Source organism: Ciconia boyciana, chromosome 7, assembly GCF_034638445.1.
Source record: "Ciconia boyciana chromosome 7, ASM3463844v1, whole genome shotgun sequence".
Classification (NCBI taxonomy): Eukaryota; Metazoa; Chordata; class Aves; order Ciconiiformes; family Ciconiidae; genus Ciconia; species Ciconia boyciana.
Window position 1 is genome coordinate 6,564,484 of NC_132940.1, and position 27,380 is coordinate 6,591,863.

At 42.6% G+C, this 27,380-nt stretch overlaps 1 protein-coding gene across 5 annotated transcripts in view; it reads left to right on the plus strand.

Annotated features, from left to right (window-relative positions):
• The first annotated feature begins 729 nt into the window (after positions 1-729).
• GLIS1 (GLIS family zinc finger 1) overlaps positions 730-27,380 on the plus strand; it is a 205,803-nt gene continuing 179,152 nt past the window's right edge. For 3 of the 5 annotated variants that reach the window (XM_072868031.1, XM_072868030.1, XM_072868029.1), the window contains exons 1-2: positions 730-908; positions 1,539-1,928. In XM_072868031.1, the coding sequence (XP_072724132.1) occupies positions 1,577-1,928 (352 nt within the window). In that variant the 5' untranslated portion in view covers positions 730-908; positions 1,539-1,576. Of the gene's footprint in view, positions 909-1,538; positions 1,929-27,380 lie in introns of those variants that run through there. The other 2 variants (XM_072868028.1, XM_072868032.1) reach the window with 2 other exon arrangements.

Here is a 27,380-nt window from a genome sequence, read left to right on the forward strand (position 1 = left end):
TAATTTTCTCTAATGGAGTGGGCCAGCTCCAGGCACCTGTAGGACAGGAACGGAACAACACACGGCTGCTGTATGCACTGAATGCACCCAAAACTGCGTCATTGAGGAGATGTCTTGGCCAGGTTGTACCCACTTCTGACACCTCTCCTCCTTCCCGGGCCCAGGCCGTTGGCAAGGCTTTTGCTCTCTGCCGCTGCTCCTCCGTGACACAGTGCAGTTGCTGTGGCTTTCGCACAGAAGTTGTTTACAGGGCGCTGCCGGCTGTTCAGTGGCTGGGTGGTTTGCGGGCGTCCCATGGTTCCCACCTGTTGCGTGCCGGGTGCGAAGGCAGCCAGACGCCTGAGCGGGTTGCCTGGGGACAGGCGCGGGGGACACTCGAGGCCCGCGGGCAAAGGGGAAGAGACCAGGCCCTCGGCAGTGGGTGTGAGGGAAAAACACGGACCACGGGCAAGCACGGGGACCCCTCACCGCCGGGGCGGGCACCGGGAAGGTGTGGGCCCTCTGAGGAGGCTCGGGGCGCTGGGAGGTGCTGAGCCTCTCCCGACGGCCGCGGCGAAGTGCGGGGTCCCCGGCTCTTTCCCCTTCTCCGGCGGGGCGAGGCCGAGAGGGGCGGCCGGGCCGGGTCGGGCCCCGGGCGGACCCCGCTCCCCGCCGCGCCGCTGTCAAAGCCCCGAGGGGCGGCCCCGGCGGCACAGCCCTCCCCCTGCCCGCCCCGACTGGCCCGAGCGAAGGGCTGGCCCTGCCGCCGCGCCAGGGTAATGGCCCGGGCCGCCTTCACTCAGGCAGCCGGCCCTGCGGCGGGGGAGCGGGGCTGAGCCCATGAGCCCGGCGCGGCGGCGGCGGCAGGACGGGCCGCGGGGGCGGCGGGAGCCGGCGGGCAGCGCGTCCCCCCGGGCGGCCCCTCCCAGGTAAGAGCGCGGGGGCGCGGCTGTCACCGCCGCGCCGAGGCGCTGCCTGCGCCCGGGCGGGCTCTCCCTCCCTCACGCACGCACGTCTCGGCGTGTCGCCGGGGCCGGTGACCCGGGGGCCGCGGTGAGCGCGGCGTGAACGCTTGGCGTTGGCAAGCACGCCCTGCGGCGTTGCGTGCGCTGCTGCCGCGTCCGCTGTTGCCTGGGTGGCCGCTGTTTGGATGCCTCAGCTGAAAGGCACCGGCCTCGACACAGCCCCGGCCGTGTGCCGGGCCCCCCTCCGCTCCCGGCCGGTCTCGCCTTCCCCGGAGCGGTTACGAAAAGCTCGGCGGTGTTGCCTGGAGAGGGAGGAAAGCCGACGCGCGGCGCCAGCCTCCCCGTCCCTCACAGGCGAGCCGCCGCCGAGGTCTGAGCCCCCCCGTTTCTTCCCCCTGCGGCCGGTGTGCGTGAGAGAGCGAGCGAGCGGGGCCGTGGGCGCGTTACGCTCCCCGCGGCCGGCTGTGGGCTGCCTCCCGCCGCACGGGCGGCGGTTAACGGCCGTTGGCGGCGCGCGCGGCGGGGCTGAGGCGGCCGCCGGCGCGGGGCTGAGGCGGCCGCCGGCGCTGACACCCCGTGTGCCGCTCGGTGCAGGAGAGCGGCGAGGGCCCTGGCAGCAGCCGGACACGGACATGCACTGTGAGCTCGCAGGCGGTCAGAAAGCCAGCGCCGGGCCGGCTCGCTTCGAGGTGACCGATAAATGCCAGGGAGCGCCTCTGAAGGAACTGCCGCGGGTGACCCGTCCCAGCAGTGGTAAAGCTCTCTTGAATCCTCAGATGTCCTTTAAAATAACTGTCAGCAACGGCAGTGACCACACGGAGCCTCAGCAGAGCCCCCCTGACATGTCAGCGCCTCTGCTAGATTTCATCCCCAAAAGACCCAGCATATTCGAGAGGATCCCAATTCTGCCGAGGGCGCAGGAGCTGCGATGCGCTAGAGGCTCCAAAGATTATTTCCAGCAGCAGAAACATCAAAGCGTGAAGGGTGAGTTTAAAAATGCATGAACTGAACACTACCACCACAAAAAAAAAATATCCACCACCCAAACAGAAATGTGCATCAAGCTCCTTTTTTTTTTGTGGGTCTTTTCCCCCTTCTTTTTGGACTTTAGTGTATTTTCTAACTTGTTTATTAAACTGCAAGCTTTAAAACTTTTTTTTTTTTTCTGTGCACCTTGGAGGCGCAGGATAAACCATACTGTTTTTTGCTGATGGGCAGCAGAGCGTTTCTCAATATTCTTTAAGAAATCCTGAGATTAGCGTCTTCGTTAGCTCTCCTGAGTGACTGCTGCTTGGTTTGGTCGCTTCTCAGAGGTGGTTGTTTTGAGGATGGTGCTGAACACTGGGTTAGTCTGTCCTGCGCCTAAGTGTGCGTGTGGGGTGTTTGTTTGTGAGTATGCCTGACACAATAAACGCCTAGTTCTTATTCAGCAGTTTCACCACGGTTGCTTGGATTTATAGTTTGTATTTCAAGGAGGTGTTACAAATGCTGGATTCAGGCAGTGAATCCTTGGACTCGGGATTCCTGGTGCCTGAAAGGCATGGCGTAAGGGCAAATTCTGCTAGTTAACAAATGCCCAATTTTCATCTCTCCATTGTTAACAAAGTGGCACTGAAGTTAGGTTAGGAATTGCCCACTAAAATCTGTTAGTTACCCTTTTGAGCTAGAACTTGTTAACTGAACTGGAATTTGTTAATCAAAATTTAGTTTTAAAATAATTCCTCTAAGGTATCACTGGATGGGATCAGAAGGAATTCAAGCATTACTTTATGCTACAAAGCTCCTCGCAGAGAGATACGTGCACCTCAGGTTATTAATACTAAAGCAATGTTTTCTGTAATGTTAAAAAGGTAATTTGCTTTTTTTCTTCTTGGTCCTTTCCCATTCTCTGTTTTAGAGATGTACATGCTGTTATCTTGTTGGTGTAAGACACTTTCCACTAGGATTTTTTCAGTGCATCCCTTTCTGTCCGTTCTTCTGAAAAATAAAAGTAGCCTGCGTGCCCTTGGACTAGTAACATTTTCTTTTGTGAGCTTGTTACCTAGGGTGATGGCACCTTTCATTGCCATGAAGTTATGTTAATGAACACCTCAATCTGTGCGAGGTCTGTCCTGCAAACTGTAGGATGTGTTTGTTCATCACCAGTGAATACAGACAGAGTGGAGCAGCAGGTTATAAATTACCTTTTTTATTTTTCTGTTTGTTAATACTGCAATTCTCCTCTCCTGATTTAAAAAAAAAAAAAAAAGGGGTTGTTAATGTTTGGCAAGAAATGAAGGTCTGTTACACAGAACCAGGTTTGGAGGGGGGAGAAGGAGGATTCACAAAGTACGAAGGGACAGCTACGAGCTCTAGTACCGCTGTGCTGCTGTGACTGCTGCCTGTAGAAGGGACTCATGAGATGTTCAAGTCCCTTGTGGTCTCACGAGTGAGGTTGGTGCCACTCGACTAGGGCTCGTACCAGCTTAAAATCCTACCTGTGCATTGCCCTACCCAAGCAGAATGTTGACGCACTTTCCTTTCCCCCCCCCCTTCTCTTTGCCTTTGAGCTACTTAGTCCTCTTTTCATGCATATTCCTCTTGTGGGTGCTGCAGAGGGCAGGGGTGTAAGGAGGGAAAGAATAAAAGTGTAATTTCCATTCACTTGGGACTTTTATAGTAGATGTAGGTGGGCATGGGAGAGGGTTGCTAATTCATCTTTCCTGACTGATTGATTTCACCACTGGGATATTTTAAGTTTTGTTGCTGGTTTTTGTTTAATGTATTTTCTGTCCAGGGTGTTACCTTGTGGTCGCTTCAGCGTATGGGTGACTTGAGTCATGGGAGTAAGTAGGAGGTATCCTTGGGCAGGATAGGGTTCATTTACTGAGCGTGGTGATTTGATGGACAATGTTGGATTTTTCCAAAGACGGCAGCACTGGGGTTTTTTGGGTGGATTTTTTGTTTTTGTTTTTTCCCGTGAAGATATTTTCAGGAGAAGTTAGGGAAAGTAGAATTTTGGGCTAGAGTCTGCTTTAAAATGTGTGGGCTGTGCTGCTCCTTCTGACCTGTATGGTGTCAGCAAGTGCCTTAATGTCCACTCGGGCATTTTGGAGTTCTCCCACTGAATACTGCAAGCTGCTGGCCCCTGCTCAGCACCCTACACTTCTGAGTCAGTTCCACAGAAATAACAGAAGTCACTCAATTGCTCACTGTGATCTAACTGTAAAATCAGAGCTCTGTGTATCTAAAGTGAGCTATGCTGCAGACAGGAAAGCTGCCGATCTTTCAAGGAGTGGTGTAAACCATCTCCCAACAACCCTGGTTCTCTCAGGAAGATAAAGAAAAGGACCAGGAACAGCTGTATGTGGATGTGATATAACAAGATATAGCTAAGAAGTGGGAATGAGGGAAATATTCATATTTACCCAGTAAAAGGTTTTGGGAAGGAAACTGATGACAGCTTGATTTCAGATCATCGCACTGTGCGTCTCCTGCTCTCCAGTCCCAGAGTACCATGTACCCAGTAATTCCCTCTGCAATCTGGGTTAGATTACAGAATGTGCCTCCTGGTTTTGGTTTATCCACAGTTGAAAGCTGCAAGTAGGGAGAGTAAAAGACCCTCTTTAACAAGAGCAAAATCAATTTTTATAGTTGCCTGTAAAAAAAAAAAAAAAAAATTTTAAACATGCCTTTACTTTTTTTGGATTTTTTTCAAAAAAGAATGAATCAAAATGATACACTACCCTACTAATAAAAAGGGCAGCTTTGAAGTAATCACAATGGGGAAAAAGCATCCTGCTGTTGTAATGTCTCTGCGGTGTTACTCTGCTGCTTCACAGTGCTTAAGTTATGATCCTGCAAAATGCTTCCGTGAGGGGCGGTGGTGAGGTTTACTTCTGGGAATCAGATCGTTTGGGTCTAAACTTTGCAGGATGGAGCTGTTGGTTGTTTACCAAAAAGATCAGAATTTTGGAATTGTGCTTCATGTTTTGTTCTGTTTGGGAGCTGTTTGAAATAAACACCCCGTTTTCACCCAGCCTCCCCCTTCTGGTATGATTGGCTGTGATACACACCACACTTTTCTTGATCATTCATTTCCCTGTGTGTCACAAGGCAGAGTATTTGCACCCAGACAGGGCTTTTTAGAGGCATTTGTGATCTGCTCAGCATAGAATAACTGTACCATAAGGTATGAAGTCCATTTTACAATGTTTTCCTGGGATTCTGTGGTTTTGGTTCTTTTGTTGAATTTCATGCTACGGTATTACCGTTTTGAAAGTAACACAGGGCAAAATAATTATTGTCAACAGGAAAGAAACTTCTGGGAAAGAAAGCTTTAGTGGTGACAAAAGAGTAATCTATAAAGTTGTCAAATATCTCAGTTTTTAAATGACATTGATTATGGTTGTTACCAGGAAACACTTCTCCTTTTCATTCTTTTCCAGTTTCGTTCGGTGTACCTAATTCATGACTCAGTAGAAATGACGAGATTTATCCTGTTCGTTGTGCCACTGGGAAATCATCCAAGTGGCCCAGACCTTTGCAGTAACCACTTCAGATATTAACTTACAGTGAGGAAAACAATAAGCTGTTCGGGTTGCAGTAGTTGGATGTTTCCTTGTTGAGTGTATTTTTTATTCGGACAAGGAGAAGGTGGGTTGGTTTTTTTTTGTGTGTGTTTTTTTTTTTTTTTAAGCTGTAGCTGCTTTTGGCAAACATACAACCAATGTATTGAAATGTATTAATTTTCTTTTGCTGTTGAGAAGGAGGGTTAAATCTTGCCATTGCAACCCCTCGTGACTGTTCCTTTGGTTAGCAGGACAGTCTTTGCATAAGTAGCAGCTTATACTGTTGAGATCTTAAGCAAAAGCATATGTTTTGGTTATATGACTTATTAGGAGTATCGACTGGTCTTGGGCCTGATTCTGCCATTTTCTTTCATACACCTTGTCTGTGTTCACCTGAATTATCCCACTGGAGCAAATGGGACTGCCTCAAGCTGATAAATATTATATGGACTGATAAAGAGACAGGGAATGGGCTCGCTGCTATGGTGATCTCTAAACTCTCTCAATTTTATATAGACCTATAGTAATAATTTTTTCTTCTTTTCACTGTAGTTCTCTGGCTTGCTGCATTTGAACTCTCCACTACAAAAAGAAATTTAAAGGTTTATTTGAACAGAACTTGCAGTTACAGAACTCCTTCTTATTTCATGGTCTGGTTTGTTTTTTTGTTTGTTTGGTTTTTTTTGTAAGGGGAGAAAGGAGAAGAACCTGCAGACTGGAGACTGTGTGCATAAAGTCATTTGGGATAAACTGTGACTGTTCCCTCCTCCCTTAAACTGGCTAAAATGCTTACTTGTCTTGAATAGGAAAATAACTTTTGGTTACTTACTGCTGAAGGAAGTTTTTCTAATGATTTGTGTTGCAAAATCAGAGTCACTGAATTGAAGATGACCCTTTCATGGATTTAATTTAAAAGAGGTTTAATTGTATCTAATAATTAAATTATTTGTTATTTAGGGATTGATAGTAGAGAATATTTAGTAAATACAACAGAAGATCTAATGATGGACCTGTCATATAAGGGCATTCAGTACTTGCAAAGTAAAAGCAAAAAAACCCATTCTGCTTCAAGAAAAAAATACAGCTATTGGAAAAAAGGAAGAGAATAAATATTTTATCTATCTTAATATTGTGTAGAATTATATGGAATAACAAATAATGTCAGATTACAGGAAATAAGTCTGATCTGTGGAAGAGATTTTGTAACTTCTTGAGTTTTACTTGAAGGAATAGAAGTAAAAAATAAGAAATTACTTGCTTTGGCTTTAAAATGTCACATTAACGCATGGAATGAAAGAAAAATATCTTTTTCTTTCTTCTTTTATAGTAAGAAAAAGTTTAACATCTGTATCTTGCAAGTACTTAAGTATGTGCATTGCTGTGTTCCTGTCAGTGGTCTCATCGACTACAAATACTTTGGACTTAGAAGATTCTAAATTATGTATTCAACTATATCTAAAGGATTATTTGTATGTTAGAGTTCAATCCTGTATACATAGAAGCTGTTAAAGTGTATGCTGAGGATTTTTAGTAGATTTGAGATTATATTCTGGAAGTGCTTCAAGATTCTAGTTAGTAAAACTACTACATGTAACGTGAGTGTCTTCTGGGAGATAGTACTTCTTTATTGCAACAAAGTTGGTTGGGTTTTCACTTTCAGTGAGCAAAGATGCTCAGTCTGTTGAATAGGAGGGACAAAATTTTACTCTCAACAATTAATATTAGTAGGAGTCTTGCCACTTGGGTCAGTATTTCAATCCTAATATTACAGAAGTTCTTTATCCTGTGTACAGGGAAAAGCTTGTAGAAAAAATAACAAGCTTGTAGTAAATGCATCTGTAAGTTAGGAATTGGAATAACGTGTGGACTATGAAGCGAAATTTGTAGTACTGTGAATATAATTTCCATGTTCAGTACCATGATTACCATTATTCTAGAAATGTGAACCTCTGCTGTTTAGTGATTTTAGAACTGTTGAAGATGTCGATGGCAGGGTAATTGGAGAGGGAATATAGATGTAAACTGCTCCGTTTTGTACTCCAGGTTTGTATCATTATATGTCAACAGGCTTGAACAAGGCATGCAATCTAGTAATCATTTCACAGCGCATGAAACTGCTTTTAATAGACTGTTTTTGTTTGCTTTTTTTTCTCAGCCACCAAACGTTGTTTCCCAGCACACTGATGTAACTGAAAGAATACAGGGTTCCAAAGCAAGGGCAGTGCTCACTAACTGTGGTACAGTGTAATCTTGCCCTACAAGTGTGCAAACAATAGCAAAAGTATGTGTTTCTGAATATGGCACAGCTGTTACCCTCTCCTGAGAGCAGGGAGCGTTACAGTGACATAGACAGAACGACCAGTTAAAATCACTCATGCCGTTTTATTGCGTTTAAATGGGGCATGTAAAAAAAGCAAGGGCCTGTTCTTCCATTCAGATAAGTATCAGTTCAGACTACTGCAGTACTACCTTTCTGCACAGGCTTGAAGAATAGAGGCAAAGAATTCCCTTTTTCCTTCCCCTCCTATTACATTTCTGGCACCCAGTATGTGAAATCTCAGTTGGAACCTGGAACTTTCTGTTCTCAGAATCTGCGCTTCACTAGTAACCTGGAACAAGGATTTCTTTTTCTTCTTCTTTTTTTCTTTTTTATTACAGCCGTTAGTTTGGATATATTAAATGATTGTTAATGATTAGATTATTTGTCGAAAGGAGACTACACGAAAAACAGATGAGACATTGCCAAAGCTGCAATAGGAAATAGATCCAAATTCTGTGTTTTAGGTTATTTAAGGTGTTGAGCATTTGGGAATTACAAGGTTGAACTCAGTCAAATAATCACAAAGTGCTTGAGCTCTATCTTTTTTTTTTTTTAAGCAATTGTATTGGTTTAAATCTAATAGTTATGTCTGACTTTTCTGTCATTATGTCTGAATGTATATGTGATTATTTTGCATAGTGGGTTGGTAAGGAGCACTGTAATTGAATCTACCCGATCAAATTTATTCTAAGGGTTAAATGAATGCAAAACATCTTAAACTGGATTTAATTCTGGCATTTATGTGTGTGATAAGAAGAGGGCTTTGTGAGAGCTATAGAGTTGTCAGTTGTTTTAGAATGAGGGGGAAACAAATACATTCTTACGTGGTTTTTTGCATATTTAGCCAGAGGGAAAAATGACACTAAGGCGACATCATCAAATACTGTAAAACTAACTTTTTAATACAGATCTCTATTGTTGTTTTAAGTGCTTAAGGGATTGGTGGTTTGGTTTATTTTGGAACTTGCTGAACTATATGAAGTGTGTCTCCAGGGGCCTGGTATTTTAATACCTAGTAGAAGGTTGTATAACAGTAGATGATGTATTTTGCCTGCCTTCCAATGCTGTAAATAAATTACACGTGCTGGCTTCAGAGAGCGTATCTGAGGTGTAAATCAAAAGCTAATATAAGAGGGAAAAAAAACAATTAGTGGTGTCTTGTAACAGATTAGGGTTTTTTACTCATTTATCTACAATCAAGAGATGTAAGAGCAATAATATGTATAAAAATGTTAACATGAGGCACTTCCCAAGAAGAGGTAGAGGGTCTAGGATTATTTAAAATAAGTGCTGTGATTCACTGCTTTTTCACAATTTGCTGTGGTTAAGTCACTTAAATACTGAAGTCAACAATCCCTTAGGCAAAGAAAGATAATGTAATTTTAAGCTTATTATAAAAATTGTAATTTGATAGCTTCCACTCTATAATCCTATCTAAGTCTTGGTTGTATTAAAAGGAAAATAGATACATGTGTCAGTTTTGGAGCATAATCTTTTTTTGAGTTTAAAAATGATAAATGTGCTCCAAACAAGCAACACACCAGTTTATTAATATGAAAGTTTTGCTAAATACTACATGCTTAATGCAATCCCCATTCCTTTATAATAAGTTTAAATATTAATCCTTTGGAATGCTAGATGCCTAAAGCTAGATAGAAATGCTGTGCAGTTTCAGATATCTAGGAGTGGGCTTGTGAAACAGGATATTTAACTGGGAGAGATGAGTAGCACATTTCAGAGTTATTAGGGCAGAACAACAATGCAAGAGGATGACTTTAAAAAAAAAAAAGTTACCAAATTATTTTCTGTGCATGAGGCTTAAATACCTTAGAGTTATTTATTTGAAATACAAGAGTAGATTTCCTATGTATGTAGGTTTTAGATTGCATTTTTTATTATTATTTTGTTTAACTTCTTTTTAGCCGCCTGCCCCTCTCTAAAGCAGCTGGCTTTGATTTAACCTGAATCCTTCACTGAGAGCAAATGATCAGTCACTTACGATGACTGTGTGTTGTGCTCTTTGACGAACATCTCTGTAGTGGCAGACGCTTGAGAGAGAAGACCAGATAGGACAGGAAGGGTGCTCGAGGAGAGCAGCCGTTTGCTTTCAGAAGGACTCATTTCACTCTAAAAGAGCGCTCGCTTATTGTTCCTTATGTAAGTCCTGCCTACCTCCCAACCCCCATCTGTGCTGGACAGAGAAGAGAGTTAAAATGAGAACAGATAAAAGGAAATTTCTGTTTTATTTCCCAGTATTTTCTGGGAAACCCCCAGAAAGGATTTAACTTCAGGTTTCATAACTCTTGCTTTGCCCTGCTGTTCCTGCTAAAATTGCAGGGAGTTGTAGCATTGACTTCATGAGGAAGCCAGTACTGAATATTTTTGAAAATCGCATCCATGCTCTTTTGAGGCATGGAAGAGAAGATCCAAGTGTTAAACTCTCTCACAGAAAGAAAAGTGTGCAAGTAGAAGCAGCCCAGATGCCCAGGTCAGTCAGCACAGCATGTTCACCTTTAATTTTTCTTCCTGTTCAAGACCCTGCATGGGTCTAAAGCTGGTGTGATCTGGCATCCTACATGAAATAGGCAAAAATGGTGAAGGATTGTGCCAGCAGCTGGCATGGCCAAGTATATAAATGTTTCAGATGAGAAGAGTTAGGGTGCTTGAACTGTATTCTAGGCTGGACCACTTGTATCATTTTGGGGCAAGTCTGTGTACTGTTCATGATATTTCTACTGCGAGAGTGTAATGGAGTACGGTGTAGAGAAAGACAAGCCAGTCTTGGAGCCAGAAACAGTGCAGTTGTTTCGGCACACATCAGGGCCAGCTTAATTTTCTATGCTGAGGGACAGAGTTTGTTAGTTCAGGTGCAGTGTTCGGGTAATGTGGCTGTGCTCTGTTTGAGATCTGATCTGGTGTTGTTGCAGGATGCTGCACTGCAACATGTGGCTGTATCAGCCTCGGGTGGCACTTGCTTGAGTGTGGCTGCACTTCCTCTACGCAGTGTGTGCGTGGACCAGATTTCTCTCTTTGCTACGTGAAGTACGTGGTGCTTGCCCTTGTTGGTAAGTCTCCTCAAGTGTGAGTGGTGAAAAGTGCAAAACACGTATTTGTTATCTTTGGGAGAGTAAGGTTTTTAATGGAACATTTTAGTCGGGCTTCTTACTGCTTGGCATCTGGTTTACGCTGCCAGTTGCAGAATTGTTGCTGAGGAGCAAATTCTCCCATTTATTTTAGGGCTTGACACGCTGAGGTGAGGGAAAGGAGGCTACGTTAAGGGAGCTGTGTTGGAAATAGGAAATAATAAGTAGCTGTTGAGGGGAAAATCTTCCCCCCTGGTTTGCTGGAGGAAGCAACTTCAGGGTTGCCCTTGCCTTCCAGCAGATGGAAAAGTCTCTTATGGCTGTTGTTCTTGAGGCAGAAATCACCCAATGGATTGTATGCCCCCTGGGCTTGAGGTGCAGGTAGCTACTACAAGGTTCCTGAGATCCTCATCATTCTGGCAGAACAGATTTTGCACGCAGCTGAGACTGTCTCCCAGGACTTGGAGCAACACTAAATTCCTCCTTTCTGGATATGTGATTGTTGTAATGTTCAGTTTCCTTGAAGTCATCAGAGCTGGTTTATGTTCAACTGAAACTGAGATGGCCTGATTCCCTTATCCTTAGCTCTGGTGCAAATCTGAAGTGATGCTATTTTAAAACCAAGAGTGGATAAAAAGGAGGCAGACTTGAGCCCTGGAGGGCTAATGCATAGAAGTTTGTCCTCTAAGTATGGACTCAGTTCACTTGGCAAAAGAAAAAGATGTCTCATGTTTTTAATCTGAACAGCTTTGCTTCTTATTTTTCCTCTTGCCAACTCACCACAAATTGGCTTATATTCTTTTTCTTTGAGTTCTTGAGCTAGTCGATAAGGTTTGCTGACTTGTCATATTTTTGGGGGGATAAGCTGCAGACTATGTGTGTAAATGGTTCTCTTCTCAAAACAAAGATCCCCATGCATTTCAGCATCTCTCTGATTTGAACGGGTATGCAGGAAATTTAAGGGGCTGTTTACCCCTAGAGCCCACTTGCTCTTTCCCTGCCCTTGAGTCTCAAGAACTTGTTCTTTCTACTCTCTTAGCCTCCTGGCCTCTGTCTTTTGCTTTGTGCCACTTTGCTGTTGGCTTATTTTTTAAATATATGTAAAGAGTTGTAATTTATTTGAATTGTGAGCTAAATATGTGGAAGTATGGCAACTGGTGTAAATAGCTTTTGGTCTGTTGAATGTGTAAATACTCAAAATCTGTCAGGGTGATTTGGGTAGCTTTTATTGGAAACATTATTCATACAAGATCTCCCTTCTCTTACTGCATCCTGTCAGAAGCTGTTAGGCAGAGATTACTGGCATGAATACTCGGACTGCTTTGTCAAAATTCACTTTTATGCCTATTTGCTTATAACTTTGCCACTTCCACAAATACTTTTACAAGTGCGTATATTTTGCAAGATTAGTCATAAAATGCCAATATAAAAACTAGCCAAAATCTAGAAAGTGGGAGCAAACCATTGGAATGACTAATCATCAATAGTGTTTTGAGCCCGAATGTATGATGGCATTGGCTACAAGTACAGGTTTATTTGGCAGGCTTGAGCAAAAACACTGGTGTTTTGCAGAGGCTTGCTGCTTCAGTGGTACCTGGGTTAAGTTTCTCAAAATGGGACTAACCTGCTTGGGGAACTTTCCTTGTTAAGGGTTAGTGTTAATGCCAACAATAGAGTTTTTATTAGCTGCTGGAGAAGTTGCTGGGAGACTTGAAAATTAAGAACAGTAAACATTAGAGGTGATAAAGATGTTTTATGCATGGGGTAGATGTTTCGGCAGCAAGCGGTCACTCTGAAGTGACAGGGAGGCAGTTTCAGAGCCTAGATAATATGAGACTTGAGAGGAAACTTGGTGAAAAATAGCCTCATAACCAACTAGCATTTAGGTAAAAATGAATTATGATACTACCTACCACTAGAGAAAACAATCTGGAAGATTGGATATAGCTTCCAGTGTGAAGGCTCCTGACTATAGCATTTGCTAGTTTGATGAGCAACCCAGATTTAGAATATAAGCTAGATATGAGAAGGACCTTCTAAACATGGAATCCACTGATTTATAGATCAGAATTATAATTCGTGTGCATGGTGCCCGCGCATCCTTCAGAGGCACCAGTCTTGTTCTGCTGATATGAAAGAAAATGTCCTATTGTGTCCTTTCTGAAGCTGGTGTGGCTGTAGGTTTTCCCTGTTGGTATGAAGTACTTTGTGAAATGCACCTGATATTCAGCACCTTCTGTCTCTTCTACATTGGTTTATTCTTCCACAGGGATTATGTGGGCTTGACGCTAGGAAAGATATTAACTAGGAGTATACTTAGCTTTTGACATATGGTGCCCAAGCAGGCTGTGAGTTGGTTGTCACTGGAGTTTTTAAAGACAGGCTGGATGGAAATCCTGCTGTGGGATGTAACTCTTTGGGCCTGACCATCTTTCTGGTGAAATTTTTAATTCCCACACTCAACTGCTTAGGCACTGTAAAGAGTTACAGGAGGTCCCTCAAACTGTAATACTCCAGGCTTCTATCCTCTCTGACTTACTGAACAAAGTTCAGATCCCTCCTTGTCTAATGTTGGTGTTTCTGGCCACTCATTTGTTTGTCAAGAAAACACCGAGAAGGCATACAATAAAAACCAGACTGAGTGAAGGGCTCTAAGAGCAGCAGTTGGGAGAGCCAGTGGTGGGACAACTGGGCATGGAAAATGGTTGATTTTTATGTGCAAAGCAGTTGTGAAATGTTCTGTGGCATTCTGGGGACATGCCATTGCTAACAAACGGTTGCCTGTTGGGGATAGAAAATGCCAACCATTGTTCTGAAGAAGGAAATAGCCTTATTGATACTGAATTAGGCTCACATTGAATTATTATTATTATTCATTTGCAATGCATCCTGTTTTCCAAATATTAATGTTAACTGACCATGCTGAAGTCCTCCAGCACTATTGGCCTTTAGTTGTTGGTCATATCTACATCCTTATGGTCCAGGTGGAGTTTAGACTGTTTAGACTGTTTAGAAATGGGGATGTATTGTGACGGAAATCTGCATTAACAGAGCAGCTGCAGGAAGCTGTTCTGCTTCTTAAAAGGGTTCATCAAGCTTGTTCTTGTTTTATAACAAGCCTGAGAGTGAGGCTGGCAGAGGTAAATGTGTTGGTAGATTAGACTTAAGCTTCTGGGATACGTTTTGAATTGTCACATGCAATGTTGATGGCAGAAAAATAGTGGTATAGAAAACAATAACATTGCTTTTTGAATTGAGTAAAAACTGATTTATCTATAGAAATTGAGATGCACACCAAACAACAATATTTTGTACAATGACAATATTTTGTATACAACTCTGAAGGTTTGAGTTTTGTTCCCAAGGTTATCTAATAGTTTCTACTGAAATCCTGACAGAAAATAGAAAACCACTGCCAGTAAAGTTTGTCTGTTGCTTCAGATTAAGGGAATAATAAATAAAAATTAAGAGGTGACTGGCATGCGACATGGATTTCTTAAGCAATGATCAGGAACTGCACAACGAATATTTTCATACAGTCAAATACATGAGACTGTACCTTGGCATGGAGGATATAAACTGTTTTTATAGATGGGAGGCTGTATGTCCCGGAAAGCAGTCATGCTGAAAAGGATTGGGATGTCATGTTCAATTGGTAGGAGAAAATAAATTTCTAATGGGGTATGAGGTGATATGATGCATTATTAAAAAGCATAGGGGACCAATGTTATCCTTCTGTTAAGCATCACTCTAGTTGCAGGTAGATAGATTATTGCTCAAAGTTTCTTAAACAGCTTTGAAAAATCAAAGGATTTGGAAAAGAACTGGAAGATGCTAACCCATATGTGGTACTGATGGACTAATGGAAGATTAGAGGCAATCAGGTCTGTTCCGGAGATGCACCAGAGGAGAAAATATGTGATACTTGAGGGTTCTTTTGGGTGCAGATAAATGCAGAATGGCATCTCATGGCTGGAAACCGAGAAAGATCAAACAAGAAGGGAGACCCATGTTTTTGACCGCAAAGATAATTAACCCTGGCACAACTTAGCAAAGGATGTGATAACTCCTCTGGTACTTGGAGATGCTGAGCCAGGTTTGGATGTACCTATGGAAGAAATGATTCATTTCAACCATGGACAATTGCGTTCAATGGCAGAATCACTAGACGAACAAGCTGGACCATCCCAATGGTTTCCACTTGCAATCTGTAAAAGATTGGATTCCAGGCCATCTCCTGCTGCCAGACCTGGTGCTGCTCTTCCTTCATGTACCCTCTGCATTGCAGTCCTTGGGCCTAGCATTCATACTGAGGCCAAATTTAGATCCTCATGCTGGGTTTCATGACAAAGACTAGGGGCAGGCTGGGGAAGGAGGAGCATTACCGCACCGCAATCACACGGTTTTGACAGTAAGGCAATCTCTAGCAACTAATGTTTCCTTCAAACCTGCCCTTTCTTTCCTTGTGTTATGTCTCTCTCCTCAGCAAACAGCACCACTCCTCCTTGACTAGACTAGTCTCTATTCAGAGATGTTGTGATGGAACCTACTGTCTCCTAGGACCTGGGCTGAGACCAACTAAAACCAAGTACTGGGTTTAAAACCTGGACATGTGGGGAAAGGGTAACAGCTGTGATCTTCCTTCTCTTACCAAGCACGGATGATTTTCAACATTAATGTCTTCCCTTTCTTTGCTTTCTGAAATGAAAACAAAGGCTCTTAGCCTCCTTCTTAGCATAGCAATAGCGACATACTAACACAGTTATTACAGCAAACATTGTGGCCCTCTCTGGTCATGATGTTTTCTTTCTGTGGGGAGACTGAAATACTAACTCACAAATAATGTCTTTAGAAGTCATATTAGTCACACATTTTTAAGACATTCCAAAATCATACCAACCTCCTTCTGAGCTTGTCTGTTGCTACCAATGATTCAAAGTTTTGAAAACTCTCCTTTAGTTTTGATTTACATTTTGGTCTTGGGCACTTGTTATTTCTGGCAAATACCAGCCCAGTTTCATTAAAGAAAAATCTGTTTTACAGCCACGCGGCTCAGATCTGCTGCGCTTCTAATAATTGATGGCTGGTTTCCTTATTTCCTGCATTGTAGAAAAATAAGGACCTTGTTAGACCCAAACAAGCCTGCATAAAGTCACAGTGTGAAACATCAGGTTGGGGGTGAGCAGAGCAGCTGTGGGCAGGTTTTACAACTTTGGGCCACAGTTGATCGAGGCAGCCAAGGGAAACTGAGAGATACCCACGTGACTAAAATTCAGTTGAGTTCTTTGGCTCCCTGGCCTGAGATTTATATTTGTGACACCTTCCCCCTCTGTCTGTCCCTGGGCCAGACACAAGTCTGTGTCTGTATATGTACTTACGGCTCCACGCACCCTGTGGTGTGGCCGCTGTCCCCGTCGCTTGCCATGCCACCGCGGGACATGTCTATTTCCAGTGTTGGCTGTCTTGCTCCTACAGCCTGCAACAGTGCGAGTGTGTGCTTTGGAAGAAAGCAGCTGCCATGTGGTGGGGATGAAAAATCAAGAGCAAACACTTTCAGAATTTGTGCAAGTGGGCAAATTAATTTCAATCTGAACTGTCATCACGAGGGCCGTTTTTTCCTTCCCCTTTCCTTTGGGTGGTATCTTTGATTTATATTTCTGAACGGGGCAAGTGATTGCCCTTTGGTGCCCACTAAGAGCATGTGCAGTTCAGTTTCTTTATAGATGATCAGTTACAGAGTCCTATCAGTTTCTTGGTTTATGTTATTGTGGACATGTTTCTTGTTTTGGTGGGGTTTTTTTGGTTTTGTTTTTTTTTTTTTTGTTTTGTTTTGAGAGCCAGTGAAATTCAGTGATGCCTATGTTAATTGAAAACAATCTGTAAGTTTTAACGAGCAGCTGATGTCTGTCAGGTATTCTTCCACAATGCAATAGCTGTCAGATGCCTCCTATCATATTGCCACTCCATAAGCCTGGTAGTAGAGACAGGATCCTGCCTTAGAGATTCACAGAGTTAAATGGCTCTTAGGAAGCCAAGCAGTGACACCTGAACAATGTCATAAAAGGTGGTTGTTTGTTTTTTTTCTCAGGTACTTACCAGGTCCAGTCTGTTTCCTTTGAGAACTGGATGGTTGTTTTCAGGCAAGACAAATGTGTGATGAGTCTCCTAGGCATTCCTTTGAAGGACTTGCTCCTCAAAGGAGGTGCTGAAGAGTTTGTAGGAACTGTAGACCCACTGAAAAATCAAGCCTTAAAGTTTCCTCTACTAAAGGTCTGATACAGAGAGGTAGTTAGGCACCTAACTCCCATTGACGTCAGTGGAAATTCAGTGCCTAAATACCTCTCTGGATCTGATGCTTAGTCTTCTGGCATTGAATGTTACATAGTTCATGCTTTCTGTGGGTCTCCTTTTATGGCATCTTTCGTGAGTGGTGCAATAGTATTAATTTTGAATTCTTCCCATTGTGAGTTCCAGCATGTGATGCAGACAGTTGCCTGGAAAGCTATGCCATGTGGTAATCTACTGTTCCACCAAAGAGTTGAGGCCTTGTAGACAAGCAGTGGGGTGGGAGAGTGGCTCAGAGAAAATACACTACTCTTTTCTAAATTAGTGTTACTGAGGGAGAAGGATGGGGCCAACCTTCAAGCACTGAGACTTTGTTGAGGGGGGAACTAAAGTGACATACTCATTTGTTTGGATGAAAAGCCAGAGAAAAGTGGGAGATTTTTGTTGGCATTTCCTCCACTCAGTGCTGATCTTATCATGCTGGTTTAGTAGCAGAACTCCTTTGGCTCCTTGCCAGGTGATACCATTGGAGTCCGTCTGAGATGTGCAAGATAAAAGATCTCAGGGAATTACAAGTATTATGACTTTCCTATCAAACTGTTCTGATGCATAGAGTCTTCTGACCCAGAAAACTAGCTTTCTTTTAAAAATTTTGTTATTGAAAGAAAAGGAAACACAAGAGCTGGAAAGTGGAGCCTGATGTTTATAAGGGCCCTGAGAGCAGCTGTAATTAGTGCAGGATTTTGGAAGAGACTTGTTCCTCTGCCAGCAAAGGGCCCTGGTGTTCAGCCAGGTTAGATGTAGCCTGGGAGTAAGCACTTGGGAACTGCATACCATACATTGATTCTGTGTCTGGCACTGAGAACATGAAGTGTCCTCTCACTTAACGTATAATATAAAATACTTCGCATACTCCCGTTGTGTCCTGTGAGATGCTCCAGAGGTCTGAGTCACTGCCCAGCCATTTGGGCTGGTTCCCTAAACTCTGACTTGTGAAGGGCTGCATCAGTGTGCTGTGAGGGTTACTCTGCTGGGTGCTGTGATTATGATCACCCTACTGGGTGCTGTCTTAGTCTTGTGGTACTGTACAATTCACAGTTTTAATATGGGCCCACAGGTCTGGTAGTACTGCCAACTGAGTGATGTGAGAGTGAGGAAGTTCCTGTGGTGACAGGAATCCCCCTTGTCAGCCCCTTCCTTGCAGAGGCTCACAACAGTGGTGCTGTAAATCTATTTTGATTATTTTCAGGTAAATTCAGTAGTGATGCTCAGCACTACTGCAGGAATTTTGTGGTGCTGGAATGCTCTTATGGCTTAGGTGAGGTGCCAGCCACATCAGCACCACTGGCTGAATGTGAGATTTGCTTGCTTGACTCCTCTTCCCTTGCCTGTATCTGCTGTCATCTTCCTCCTGTGGTTTCGTCACATGGCCTCTTCCCATCCCCACAACACCCAGTCACAGCTTTGGCTGACCTGTACTAGGGCTGACCTGCCTGGTACCAGGAAGGCGTGACTGGGAACGTAGAGGAACTCCACAAGAAGGTGTATATCCCAGGCCCAACCTCAGACCGGTGGTGCTGTGAGGGCGGCAGAAGCTGAGATCTGTTTGCTGCCCCGCACAGGTAAGCACAATGAGGTGTCATAAGGCACATTGATGTTCTTTGGGCAGTTTTAGTGTTGGAACAAGTCCCAGGGCAGTGGACGTTCCTACAACAAGATGATGAACTCTGGCAGGTTATTTGACAAGACACAATTGGTAGAGATTTGGGTAAGTGAATGTCAGAGCCTGGTAACTATATGAGGAGTGCTGTACTTTACAAGCTCCTGAGTAATAGTATTATCCTGTAATTCCAAATCCAGAGGCAGAGGAACCAGTGAGTTACTCAGACTGTAGGCATGGAACTCCTGTTTTTCAAAGGTGAACATCTGAGAAAGGAGTGAAATCTAGAAAACTGTGCATGGGGACTTGCATAAAACTGTTCAACATTAACTTCAGCTATTCCCCATAGGAGCAAATGCTCCAACTGCAGAGTTGGGCAGAGAGAGGCAATGTGTTAACCCTTTTCTTTCTGAGAGGTGAATGATGAGCAGGTCAGGGCACCCAGACCATCTGTGTCTGTGTACATCCTAGGCCGATCAGTTGGTGGCTGAAGGGTTGGGAGAAGTTGAAGGTGAGATTGGACATGGAAGGGAGGGAACACTGGGAAAAGGCAGGAGGAACAGGAAAAATTAGAAACCAGTGGGGACCAACTATTTTGGACATGAGTATAGGCCCATCTGCACAAAGAGGTCAAACTAGACCTGCAGGAAGTAAGTGTATGTGTGTGATCAAAGTAGTCATTAAGGAAAAAAACAGATATTATTTATTTTGTTTTTAAAGCTTCAAAATTGAACTATTGACTTGTGAGCTTCTTGTTCCTCAGATTTCACAATGCATGAGAGGAAAACATATGACTTCTTTTCTCAAGGACTCTAGAGCTGTTGTCAGTCCTATTTCCATGTTTTTAGACAGGAAACAGAACTGTTCACCAGTTTCCAGATCCTACAGAAGTCAGTGGGACCTCAGGAAAAGAATATTGCTTCTGGCAGAGCTAAATTGAGTGAGCCACCTAGGAAGTCGGCCAGCTCTAGGACACACTGGGCAGCACGCTGCACAGAAGGGTGTTGGGGGATGGACAAGGACCCCAGTGAAAACTCTGGCCCTTCTTGTCCATGCTCATGTAGAGCAGAAGGCTAGGCAGGGACGGTGTCTGATCCAAAGCCCACTGGGTTGGTAGGAGCAAGGGACTGGGAAGGACCACATGGACGATCGAATCCAGTTTGTTGCTATTGCAGGCAATCGACACTCAGTCCAGGGAGCATCTGTCCCACACCACCCACAAGCCACAAAACACTCCCCAACAGCCTATAACAAACTGAGATCATTAGTGGAAAATACCAAAAGCCACAAACTGCTGAGTGCCGTAAAGAGCAGGAGAGGTTGAAAGCACTGAGCGTGGTCTGCAACTCTGGAAAGGCCAGGAATTTCCTTAAATAAAAATTCCCAGATGACCCAAGCATAAATTTGATCATTGGCGTAAGTACCAAAACTGAGCACCTCATGTTATTTGTGTACTTGGACAATCAGAGGACCGGTGACAAGCCCACCAATGCCAGACTGGAGGGGCTGAGGAGAGCTCACAGGGATCCTGTGCATGCTGTTTGGACTCGCTGCTGTTTACAGCAACCACATTTCCGTGCAGCGCACAAGAGAAGGTGCCTTCCCCCCCCCCCCCCCCTTCTTTTTCCTTTCTTTCCCTCTCTCTTTTAATAACTGAACCCAATGGCTCCTCTGAGTTATGAGGGATTTTTACAGCAGAGTTGCATGGTGGAGAGACCTGGTTTTCATTGTGCAGTCCGGGATATCAGTTTTAACCCAGAGGCAGTGATGTTATTTAACAGGTGCCTTAAAGGCATAGTGCTTATTTAATCACCATCTCCATATCAACATTATGTAAATTGAAATTGCTTAGGTACACAATTAATTGTGAATGCTTTAGACACTTTTAAAGGCATAAGACAATACCTGAAGTTCCATTTTAAGAATATCCAGGTCAAAGGACACACATGTTTTTATTTTCTTATTTGAGGTATAATGTGTTCAAGGCAGATTTATGAGATTTATGGCACAACCTTTGTTTATTGACTTGTACTTTTCCACATGAAACTAATGGAACATGACAGATGATATTTATGAGGCATGTGTTCTTGATTAAATCATGTTGGACATTAAAACTTGATAAAAGAATGTATTTTAAAGGGTTGATTAATAGAAAAGGAGGCAGCATTGATTGGGGAGTTTACACGGAACAAGACACGTTGGTCTTAGACTGAGTATTTATAGGTGAGATATGTGGTTATAAAACTTTAGAAGCTGAACAGAAAAAGAGTAATAAGCTTTTGCTCTTTGGAAAGTTTGAGTTTTGTTTTTCTCCCTTTGTGAGCCACCGGCCGCCTCGTATTTCTGGTCTTTCAAGTGAATTTATTCAGTTTTGCTTAAGAACTCGTGACCTTTTACGGCCTACTGCTTTTACTGTTGGCCTTACATACGTTCTGTATGCTTCAGGATTCCCAGTCAGCAGATCTGTGCAAGCAGCCTTTGACGTTGCTAAAAACTGCTCTGTAAACATGCTCTAAATTCTGTTTGTATGGGTGCAAATTGGGTAAATCAGCAAGAGTCAGATGGAGCTGCTTGTCCCCACCTTGATATCTGGGGCTTTGCACAGAGTTCTTCGTAATAGGTTAGTAGGGAATCACCCTGTGTAATATTTTGCATATCAGCATAAGAGTATCCTCTAAGTATTTCCTGTGGAGAGCAATTAGAGGATTTCGGTAAACGTAAGAAGTGGGAACAGCTTGAATTTGTTTTCTTGTCTTAACTGAATATTAAGTCTAAAGGGAAAGCAGATACCTGCATTCTGCTTTCAGTTACACAGGTGCAAACCTGGAATATTTCCAGTGATTTCAGCTACACGGATGTATCTAAGGACACATTCTGGCTTGGTGCAGCATTTTCACTCCTGAGTTTTAGCTTTCTGTGTCTGAGTTTGTGCTAACCTGGATCCTCCTCAAAGCTGCATCTTCTCCAGAACAGACAAATTGCTGCATGAGAAGACAGCCTTGAGTTCATAAGTTGGTTTATATAGCATTTTAACTTCATATCAGCTTAGACTTTTAGAAGCACCATTCACTACAAATATAAGAAAATTTTAAGTATAGTTTTTATGACAACAAAATAAAATTACATGTTGTTGTGTAGTATTCACCTCCTTCCTGTAACCTCTTCATCATAACTGAAAGACTTGTGCCAAATTAATAGCTGTTTACTTTTCATCTAAAAGCAATATCTTTTCTGGATGAGATACAGTAAAAATGTCTTAAAATTATAGGTTTCCAGTATTTTAATGCATAAAATGCTTCAATATCTTCTACAGGGAAGGAATGCAAATTATAGGCACATTTTATGATTTGCTTTTGTTTGGACTTCTCAGGATAGATAATTAAAAATATTTGCAAAATGAGAAAGCTATATAAGAAATACAGTTTTCTGTGAATAGAGGTGTTTTTATAAAGTATTGTGGGATTTAATTTAATTGAGTTAAAGCAAGACCTTGCACCTAGTATCATCAGAGCAAGTTGTGTTTGAAAATCTGTTAGCTAAAGTACACCCCTGCTCTCCAACAAATCCAGTGGAAATTATTCTCTCCCCCCTCTCCCCCCAGGTTGCTCACCAAAACATTCCTACCTACCTGAGATATTAGAATAAGCCTTCTCTCCCATTAGAAAGTGAAAATCTTCATAATGCAGATGTTTCCCTATAGAGATTTCAGCCCTCCTTCCCTAACCGTATGGTATAAGCCAAAACAACAGACGTTAGAGAATAAAAAGAATAGAAAATAGCACTGGAAGTAATATAATGTTGTTATATCAATATTTTGCCTCCTAAAGGATTTAGCAGAATTTAAAAGGCTTCAAAGATGGATTGAATAATAGATCAGAGACTTAAAAAAAAAAAGTGGATTGAGACTGAAAAGAATGGGAATGATTTTGTTGGGAATTGATACAGATCAGAGATGCACAATGTTTGTGCAAAAAAAAAAAAAAAAAAAGAGAGGGGGAGAAAATGGATGGTATTGAAGAAAATGCAGCTTAGTCCCTCAGTCCTACCTAAAATGGAAAAATGTATCACTTTTAGAAAGATGGCATCTTCAAAGGGGAAACTGGATGCCGAATGCGAAGGGTAGGTAGAAGAGTATTTATTGTGTTTTGGCTTATACTAGTAATGGTATAAGCTTAATGGTATATACTTAATGGTACCCCTAAGCTTTGTGAGGGCATCACAACTCTGCCGTTAAAGTGGGGCTGTCGGGTTCTCCTGGAAGAATAGCACTTTTAATCACCAGTGAAAATGGCTGGTGATGATGGTCAGCATGCAAGAGATGACAGACATCCTCCTTTCCCCAGCCAGGATCAATGCTTCCCACACCATTTCTGGTAGATCTTTGCCAAGTCTGTTCTTACATGCTGCCAAGAACAGAGATTCTGTGTCTCCTCTATCCTAATGCTTAGCTGTCTTTCACAGCCCTCTCCTTGATGTTTAAACTCTGTCTCGTTTGCTAAGCTTGACTACTTCTGTCAGCAAAATTAATTTGGAGTTTGCTGTAGTAGTGCTAGCGATAGGACAGGAACTGTCCTCCAGAAATCCTCTTGACTTAGATTTTTCTAAATCTGTGTAAGTTGAAGGAACTGAGTTCCTTCAGCTCCAACAGATACTGCTTCACTAGGAAAACTAGTTGCGCTATTAACGATTTTGTGTCTCATAAAATAATTGTCCTTGGAGTCAAAGGAGTCCTCATAAAATAATTGTCCTTGGAGTCAAAGTTGGTACCAGGCTGCCAGGGAGGAAGCTCTGCAGTTACAACTTTCCTCTTAATGCGGCTTCCTACTGAAAAGGTTCTTGCTGGCTCCCTAGCTTCTCTTCTTCCTTTGCTCTGTCCTGCCATGCTTTGCCAGAGCAGTTGTTCCTCTTCGACCTGTTGCTTTTTCTTTGTGTATTCTTTTTGCTTACTGCTGGTTTGTGTTTCTGCATCTCCTTGCTGTGGAGGATGCAGACCGATGGTGCTGGGGCATTGCTGAAGGAAGCTAAACAGGCTGGGCAGGAGGCCTTTAGAAGATGCCTGTAACGGCCAGATCATACATCAGGATCTCCCTGGGCAGTGCTTGGGAAGCAAGGATGACCTATTGGCCATGGTGTTGGGTCCTTGTAAAGAGAGGGGTTCTTGTAAAGAGAGGACAACTCCAAGGAAACCCAGCTGGTATGCAGACAGAGAGAGTCACAGGGAGTGCTGTCACCGCAGGATAACTGAACACTAGGTATCACTGAGGTAAAGTCCATGTCTAACGTGCACCACTGTCTTTTGTGGTGTGTTCTAGATGGTAAGAAACAGCTGTATTTGAGTCCTTATTATCAAGCATGTTCAAAGCACTATGCTAGAGATATATATATACATAAAGATATACAGAAGTACATTCACATGTACATACACAGATAGCACTAGCATTATCCCAGATCTCTGTGCTGCTGGGAGGCAGCAGTGCCCCATTTCCCGCCATTAGAGCTTACTGGATCAAAGAGAAGAAGGGAAGAATATCAAATCCAAAGCTTGTAAGAAGTTTGTGTATGATCTGTATTTCTAATATAAACAGAAAGAAAAACACATATCAGCTAATACTGATTAATTATATCCCTGTGCTGGTGGCCAGGAATGGAGAGTATCATGCCATACAGAGTACATACAACATGTTCTTTTTATGAATCAACCAGGGAAGGCATCCAAGCTCTTTCAGTATGTAGGTAAAGGGTTTCTGGCTAATTTGCAGATTTTGAAGCCATCTGGAAAAATTTAACCAAAATTATCTGCCTCACAGTCCCAAGATAAATCATATTCCTACTTATACAATTGTTCCTCATTAAGCTAGTCAGGTTAGGTCTGATTAAACCATGATATTATAACTCGGGCTTTTATAGAGCATTTTGTAGGTGTAGTTTTGGTGGTGAGAGTGATACCAGTATGAGCCCCAATTGAGAACAACAACAGAAAAAATAGTTTTATGGAGTGGAATTAACACTCCATGAAACAGAAACAATTAAACAGAAACAATTCTGTTCAGCTCTGTGTGGTTTAAGACATTGTCCTTTCTGACAAATGTTTTATCTAAGTAGTTCAGTGTGTACTATAGTACATATGTTTATATACTTACATATTAATATGTACTAACTGTATATTATGTATAATATAAATAACCTTTTTTGTGAATCAAAGATACTGAAGTGTCCTACATGTTACTGCAACAGTGACAATTTTGAAAAGCAGCAGCAAATAATTCTCTCTTAAAAAGCACCTTCATTATATTAATGTCTTCTCTGCATTCATAAGCAAACTCTTGTGACTGAGAAGCAGAGGGAGAAGACAAAAAGTGAATATTGTTCTTTTTTAAATTTTAAGTGAAAAGAAGTTGATGAACCTGATGCTGTGTAAACGGAGACATAAGTCAGTGGATATAAAATGTCCTTACATTTAATAATTTCCAGTGCTGCTCTTAATTTTAGAAAATATTCTGGCAATCAGTTATTTCAGTTTTGGAAAGATCAATCTCATATACCAGTACATTGTCCTTATGTACTTGAGTAGTCTTGTTGACTTCAAAGGCTACTTGCACAAGTGTGTTATTAGTGAACTTGGACTTACAGACCTGGCTGTGAAGTGCTTTGGATGCATCTGATTAGGATTCTTGGGTTGCATAAGGGCTAAATCATTTGCACAGATGTTGTGGCTTGACTGAGTGTGTAAGAGCTGCAGCCAGTTGACAGCATCTCTGCCTCTCCCAGCTGTGGATCAGGGACATCCTTGGGAATGCCTCACGAGCAGTGTTTACGAGATTGAATCCTTAATTTAGCATTTTCATTTTGCCAACAAGGGTGATATACTTTGCGTCCTAAGTCTAGTAAAATTTGTTATGAACGTGTGGTGTATAACCCAACTGAATGACATCTGTCTCTGGTTACAGTGCTGAAGTCTAGTGATGTGGCTGTGTGTCAGATCTGAGTTTGGGGCCTGACTCTGCCTTGGCTCATCGTTACAATTTCAAATGAGTCAGGCAGCTTCTCCGTGCCTTGGGCTCACTGCTTGCAGAACGAGGCTAGTGATACTTACCTGCTTTTGTAAAGTGTTTAGTGACTGAGGGGAGAATATGTGGTCCAAGAGCACTGCATATAAGTAAATACGGTAACCCAGAAATCCTTAGAGCTCCACTTTTGAGAAGAGTGGTCAAAAGTAGAATTTCACTTAATGTGGAACTGATGAAGCTATTGAATGTAGCAGCCTATAAGTGCAACCAAAACTATGTGCAGGGAGAAAGAAACTTCTTCTGCCCATTTCTGTTCATGCCAACCACTACCTGTCCTTCCCTTTTTTTTTTTTTTTTTTTTTTTAAACTTTATTATTCTTCTCCTTTCAAATGAGGTTTTTGGATGCTAAGAATTACTCAAAGCTCATAAAATGCAGGGCTTGGAGCTACAATAACTAGTATTTCCAGGACACACATCATCACTGAAGATGATAGTGGTGGGTGTGGGGGCACATGTATCATTGTAAAATACTAGGGAGTCTTACCAGATGGAAGAGTTCTCTGAAGAAAAGCTAAGCTGGTTAATACACACTCATTTCAGGCACATACTTTAAATGTCTGCCAACACGGAAAAACTTCATTTTTTCATTAAGTTGGTGCCTTAGGATCTGTATCCTAATGCAGTTCCTCTGAAATGGGAAGATAGACTCTTTCTCCTCAGTGCTGTTTATGCTTTCATAACTCCGTGATTTTCACATACTCCAGCAAGGGTAATGTATCAGGTTAAAAAAAGAAACCCCTTTTTTTCCCATCCCGTTTTGAATTGGGATAATGATCTTTTTTCAGTATTGGGGAATTAACACTTACTTTCTTATAGCTGGTTTGTCATTTTTTTGGAACAGGGGTGATGCATTGAGTGGCTTCTGTGAATCTTCATGATGCAGGTTCTGTAACAATGTCAGGGTTACATTGTGTAGGAGATCTGCAACTCAGATGGCATGAGAGGGACGTTTCTCATTGAAATGTCTGTCCCTGGTGGAGACAGTAAATGAGGTCCAGTATGACTCCTGCCTAGGACAAACAGCTGCAAGTCCAAGGCCCAGGATGGACAGGCCATAGTGGCTGGTAGAAGAGCCCTGAACAAGCTCCATGGTGAAAGCAGAACCCCCAGCCTGCAGTCTCTTTGGGTTCAACCTGGGGTTAGTTTCTGAGCTAAGTCTCACAGCTCTTTAAAAAAAAAAACCAACCAACAAAAAACCCCAAAAGCACAAACCAAACTTGATTGAATTTGAGGGTTTCTCATCTCCTTTTAGTCCAGCAGACACTTTGAAGCTTTTGCCCATCTTACCCTTTTAGTCCCACTTTGATTTCACCTCAAGATACAGATTCCTTCTCTTGCCTGAGATCACTGTGCAAGACTTATTGATGTGATGGTTGCATTTCTGCTGCATGATTTGAGGTTTCCCTTTTGTTCTCTGTACATTATCTAGCTCTTTCACATAAGTGCAATCTTGCAAATGCTTATAAATTA